This window comes from Octopus bimaculoides, chromosome 1 (assembly GCF_001194135.2).
Source record: "Octopus bimaculoides isolate UCB-OBI-ISO-001 chromosome 1, ASM119413v2, whole genome shotgun sequence".
Classification (NCBI taxonomy): domain Eukaryota; kingdom Metazoa; phylum Mollusca; class Cephalopoda; order Octopoda; family Octopodidae; genus Octopus; species Octopus bimaculoides.
In genome coordinates, this window is record NC_068981.1 from 95,234,145 (window position 1) to 95,240,191 (window position 6,047).

The 6,047-nt window shown below is 36.3% G+C and overlaps 1 protein-coding gene across 1 annotated transcript in view; it reads left to right on the forward strand.

Annotated features, from left to right (window-relative positions):
• Window positions 1-6,047, forward strand: part of LOC106876024 (patatin-like phospholipase domain-containing protein 7) — an 83,425-nt gene that overhangs the window by 16,598 nt on the left and 60,780 nt on the right. The window contains exons 2-3 of the mRNA XM_014924399.2: window positions 3,348-3,432; window positions 5,514-5,599. Of these exons, the coding sequence (XP_014779885.1) occupies window positions 3,348-3,432; window positions 5,514-5,599 (171 nt within the window). The remainder of the gene's footprint in view (window positions 1-3,347; window positions 3,433-5,513; window positions 5,600-6,047) is intronic.

Consider the following 6,047-nt stretch of genomic DNA (forward strand, 5'->3'; position numbering starts at 1 on the left):
ATATATATGAGTGAGAGGTGTATGTATATTTTGTGTTTGAGTTTGTCTGCCCCACTACTGCTTGACAACTGGTGTTGGTTTGTTCAATCCTCATAACTTAACAGTTTGGCAGAAGAGACCAGTAGAATCAGTACTAGGCTTAAAACTAAGTTCTGGGCTTGATTTAACTTAAAAACCCATCAAGGTGATTGCCTTGCCATGGCCAGTTCAATGACTAAAATAAGTAAAAGATAAAAGACAAGAGACAATTTATCAGTCTCTAACCAGTTTCTCTATTCCACAACAAATCACTAAGTGAGCATTTAATGCAGTAAATAATCTTTTTGGTTATATAGGTGAAATAAGTGGGGACATGGAATGTGAAGTTAGGTCTGTGTAGGGTTGTTGTGTTCTGGATTAAGGGACAGGTGTTGCTGTGGGAACAGGCAAAGGATCTATGTTGAGTGTAACAAGAAATGAAAGAGCAATAAGGCAGAAGGTCATGCAGGTTGTAGTCACATCTGCTGCAAAATGGTGTTCTGGGATAATGTGGAAAATAGCAGTATCAGATTAGAGGAGGGAAGTGTCATACAATAGTGTTTTGGAGAGGTAAGGTGGTGGATGATTAGTAGGTGAGAAGGAATGGTGGTTGGTGAGAGGGCAGATATGTGACATGAGAGTGAAAAGAAAATCAAAAGCACAGGTGTAACAATTTGTTGAGGATAACAATATTCTGTGGAGTTGCAGGCCAGTTGGTGCAACTTGGCACTGAAATCAGTTGTGGCTACAAGATGGTGGAGGCAGAAGAATTGATGATGCATGGAGGTGAGAGTGGGGTAAGATGAGGTGAAATCAAGACAAAAGTTAACAGATGGTGAGAGATGATGGATATACAATTTAGTGCATGATGGAAAGAGTTGTTGAAAGCAATGGGTGTAAAGCTGTGTTGTGGGATGATGCCCCTGTAATGTCTGTGTAGCTTGTTCCTTTCCCCTCACCTCCTATTGTCACATGACCTCTTCAACACTCTGTCTTGCTGTATTTCAGTCTTCTTTTTTCACATGGGCCTGTGGTTGAGAAGCTTGCTTTGCAACTAGGTGGTTTTGGATTCAGTCCCACTGTGTGGTGCTTGGGTGTCACCTACTATAGTGTTGGGTTGACCTATGCTTTGTATGTGAATTTGATAAATGGAAACTATGTGGAAGTCTGCCGTGTGTATGTGTGTGTGTGTGTGTCCATTTTTGTCTCCCCACTATCACTTGGTAACTGGTGTTGGTTTGTTTACATCCCATTAACTTAGCACTCCGGCAAAAGAGAATGATAAAATAAGCCACCCGACTTAAAAATAAGTACTAAGTTCGATTAGTTTAACTAAACCAGTGGTTCTCAACTGGGGTCTGTATGGACCCTGAGGCTCCATATAAGATTTTTTGGGGACCATGCAACAAAATAGTAAACTGGGGATCTACAATATTATTTTAAAGGCTCCTGAAAATTTTTTTATCTATGTATGTATTGTGATAAACAACTAGGTTTCTTTCTCTAACATTTTACATAGTTCAAGCTACACAAGTTAATGTGTGAAAAACAAAACAAAAACTTTGAAAGCAGTTCCTATAAAACTAGCTTTGAAACATCGAATGGCTATGGAGGTCCACCAGAATAAAATAGTAACAAAAGGGGAGAACCCCTGAACCAGGACTGCTTCAAAGTCGTACTCCAGCATGGTCACAGTCCAATGACTGAAACAAAAGTTAAAGATCTTCCTAATTTCTCACTCTTTCTGCAAATTTAACTACAGTCTGGGTGAAATTTTTAGCCAATTCTTTCATTCATCCCTCCGTCTCCTCCCACATCCACTGTCCCTTCATCTTGAATATGACCACCCTAAACAGACCAGACTTCTTCCATGTCCAAACCTATTTCATATGCACAACCACAAACATTATTTACTGTACTAAATGCCAGCTTTGTGGTTTGTTGTATTTTGGAGAAATTGGTTTGGGATTAGCAGATTGTTTTTGGGACCCACCTTTGATAGCCAATGTAACGACACTGGATAATTTCACCCTGTAACTTCAATTCTCCTGACCACATCTACCTGCTTTAAGACCATGGACCCACAGCTTGCCTAATTGGTAATACCACCCTCTCTAAGTCTCGTTCACTCACACACAAGTATTCCTTAATTGCTCCCAAAATACAGCAGAACATACACACTCTGAATATGTTTATATATATACACACACACACACACACACACACACACACACACACACACACACACACACACACACACACACACACACACACACACACACACACACATTCCTGTGCATAATTTTTTAACACCTCTCCTTTGGCTCTAAAACCCTTACATTATCTCTCTTAGCTCAAAATGCGAAACAAAACAAGGCTCCTTATGGCTGCACCCACTTTTATTATTTATTTCACTACTTGGCTTTCATTGTAAACATTGCTACCACATATCCCCACTCCTTTTTTATTTGTTCTTAGTTAAGATGCTATCTGAAATATTGGACTCTGTTTCTTCCTTACACCATTAAATTTATTACCTTGCATTCTTGTTTGTGGTCTTTTTATTTTTGAAACTTTATCTACATATAACCAGGTTATGTTAACACAGACCTCTAGATCAACATTGGGTTGAATTTACGCTATGAGATGACTGAAAAAGCAAGGCTGAGTCCCGGAGAGTCTTCTCTTTCATATTGCTTTCACTTACCAAATAGAGGAGAGAATACAGCCTCATTGCAAAGTTACAAAGTACTTTCATAGCAGCATATAGTTTCTACTCTGTAGTGCTTAATTAAAAAAAATATATATATATGTGTGTGTGTATATATATATATGTGTGTGTGTATATATATATATATATATATATATATATATATATATATATATATATATATATATATATATATATATATATATATATATATATATATGATAGGTGTCTTTCAGTTCCCATCTACTAAATTCACTCACAAGGCTCTATAGTAGAAGATACTTGCTGAAGGTGTCGTACAGTGCAACTGAACCTGAAATCAAGTAGTTGGGAACCAAACTTTTTACCACAGAGCCATTCCTGCACCTAGAATACATTATCAATGGTATTTATTATAGATTTCTGTTAGCATTCACATTTGACACTTGTTGAATGAAATAGAATGTTTTAGAAACGTTATTCTTATTTTGATGCATAAATTTGTTGTTTTTCTTAATGTTGTTTCACTATGTTAAAGATTTTGATTAAGTTTTAATTTCATCCCATAATTAAGATTACGTGTAACACTGAAACACTTGTCATGACAATATAATATTATAAATGTTCTTTTTCTTTTCAGTCTCTCTTCTGGATAATAATTTTTGGTTTATTTGCTGTATTTGTCTTTATCATAATTTGGGGCTTTAGCAAACTGAAAGCCAAAGGTAAGCTTTGATTTAGATATTGTATTTTAAATTTTGATTGCTTATGACTTCCAAATTAATACCTTTTGTAATTATTGATTGTCAGATACTACTCAAAAGAACTGCAAAATTAGTTTTGATCTGAAATATTTTATGCAACACTTTTTTTATTTTTACTAAGCTTTCATTATTACTTCTTACCAGATAAATAGGTTACTAAACATTTAAGAAAAATGAATATTTATTTTAGCGTACACACACACACACACACACGATTGTTGCATAAAAAAAGACAAAAAAAAAATGAGTGTTGTATGAAGATGGAATGCGGATAAGAAGGATTCTTTTTTTTTTTTGTTTTATCAGAAGTAGAATGGAAGTGCACATGACCTTTGCAGGTTCTCCAAAAAGAAAACTTGGGTGGAAAGAATTCTTGAGAACTAGAAAGGGAAGGAAGAATTGAGTGAAGGTTAAGTATGGGGTTTTTGTGAGTGAGATTTATTGAAGATGGCTAGAGGAAGAGACAGAGGTGGTACATTAAGTAAGCTTCAGCAGAGGTGATATGCAACTTACAAGTTTAGAGCTGAAGCTGTTGTTAGGGCAGTAGAAGAAAGAATGTCTATCAAGCCAATACCTGTAGTGTGACGCTGACTAATATTTGCCTATCAGCCTTTATAATTTTATTTCTTTTGAGATGTGGTCTCAGCTCCACCACCACCATTGCCACTATCGTCCTGGATATGTAAGAGATGACAATTTATAAGAGCTGAAGTATTTTCTGACTTCGAAGGGGAAGTAAAATTTATAGAGCACAATTCTAATAATGTTCATCATTATCATTTAATGTCCATGTTCCTTGCTGTCGTGGGTTGGATGGTTTGACAGGATTCAGAAAGCCACAAGGCTGCACCACGATCTAGTGTCAGCTTTGGCATGTTTCCTATAGCTGAATGCCTTTCCTAATACCAATTGCCATTATATTGTGTATTGGATTTTCTCTTTTTTTTTCATGCCACTGACACTAGTGAGGGTGCCCAGTAAGTTGCTAGACAGAAAAGAACAGGAAAGAGAAAAATCCCCCCATGACTCTGTGTGTATATTAAGTAGGGGGAGGTGGTTTTATACCAGGAGCTGAGAGGCTAAAGTAGAGAAGATACATGGCTGCTCCACATTATAAGGGTGAGTAGTAGCATTGGGAAGATTAAGATAAAGATGGATGTGATGGTGCACCAGAATAAACTCTCCAGGTAGGTGAGCATAAGAGAGGATCTGGTCATTAGACATTATTTGAGATTGTGGAGCTTAACCTTTTTTTAGTGATTTTGAAGACTTTTATTGCCTTTTTTATGCATAGGGAGAGGGTAGTGCAAGACTGTTTTACTGATATGTATAACAGTTATGTTTGGGTAATATTGTTGAAGGAGATTATGTTGACGTTACCTCTTTGAAGAATGTTCACAATAACTCTGTTCAAAGAAACCTTGCATGTTTGACATATGATGTATTAGTTGAATGGGGTTACACTTGTATTGGAATGGTTAAAACAGAACAAAGGAAGGCATCATCTGCATTGTTGTGTGTGTAAGGGTTAGAAATAAGTGGGATCACTAGTGCGCTGTTGCTGAAGTTATAAGACAAGACACTAATTATGTATATCAATGAAGAACAGGCTACTAATAGATTTGGTTCTTTGGAAACTGTATTAGCTCTCATAAGGAAGAGAGACTGAAGGTGATAAAGTATGCAGTTGTGTGTGAGTGTATTTTTTTCATCCTTGTGATGTTGAAAGTGAGTTAAGTATTAGTTAGCAGTCAGACATCTTGCTTTTCTTGGGAATAGCAAGAGAAGGATTGAAAAGCTTGGTAAGATTAGGATTTCTATAGCTTGAGAATGCACTGTTTCAGAATAATAGAAAATGATTTTGACTGCTTAAATTGTTGGGATTGTGGTGAATTTTAGAAGCTTTGATACTTGATGAATGCTTGCATATACTCGTAAGACAGTCACAGTAGAATTTGAACAACAATAATAATAATGAAAACACAGTATTTCAGAATTTTTCATATTTAATTTCTATTATTTTTTTAATGAAAATCTTTCAGTTTTACCAAATGAAACCCAGAAATCCAAAATTAGGTTTCGGAAGCGAGATAAAGTTTTATTTTATGGGAGGAAAATGCTGAGGAAAGTAAGTAAAAGACAAAAAGGTTTTATCCATATTAATTTCTTTTTTAATTTGAAAAGTCTAAGGACAATTAGATGTTCTAATATTCAACATTTGCATCAGGAGTTAATTGACCATTACTTTTGAGTGTTAGATAATCCTTAATGTTACTCTTGGAGCATTGACTTCTTTGGTATTTACTAATATAATCTTACTAAGTGAATCATATTGACTCATCATCATCATCATCATCATCGTTTAACGTCCGCTTTCCATGCTAGCATGGGTTGGACGAGTTGACTGAGGACTGGTGAAACCGGATGGCAACACCAGGCTCCAGTCTGATTTGGCAGAGTTTCTACAGCTGGATGCCCTTCCTAACGCCAACCACTCAGAGAGTGTAGTGGGTGCTTTTACGTGTCACCCGCACGAAAACGGCCACGCTCGAAATGGTGTCTTTTATGTGCCACCC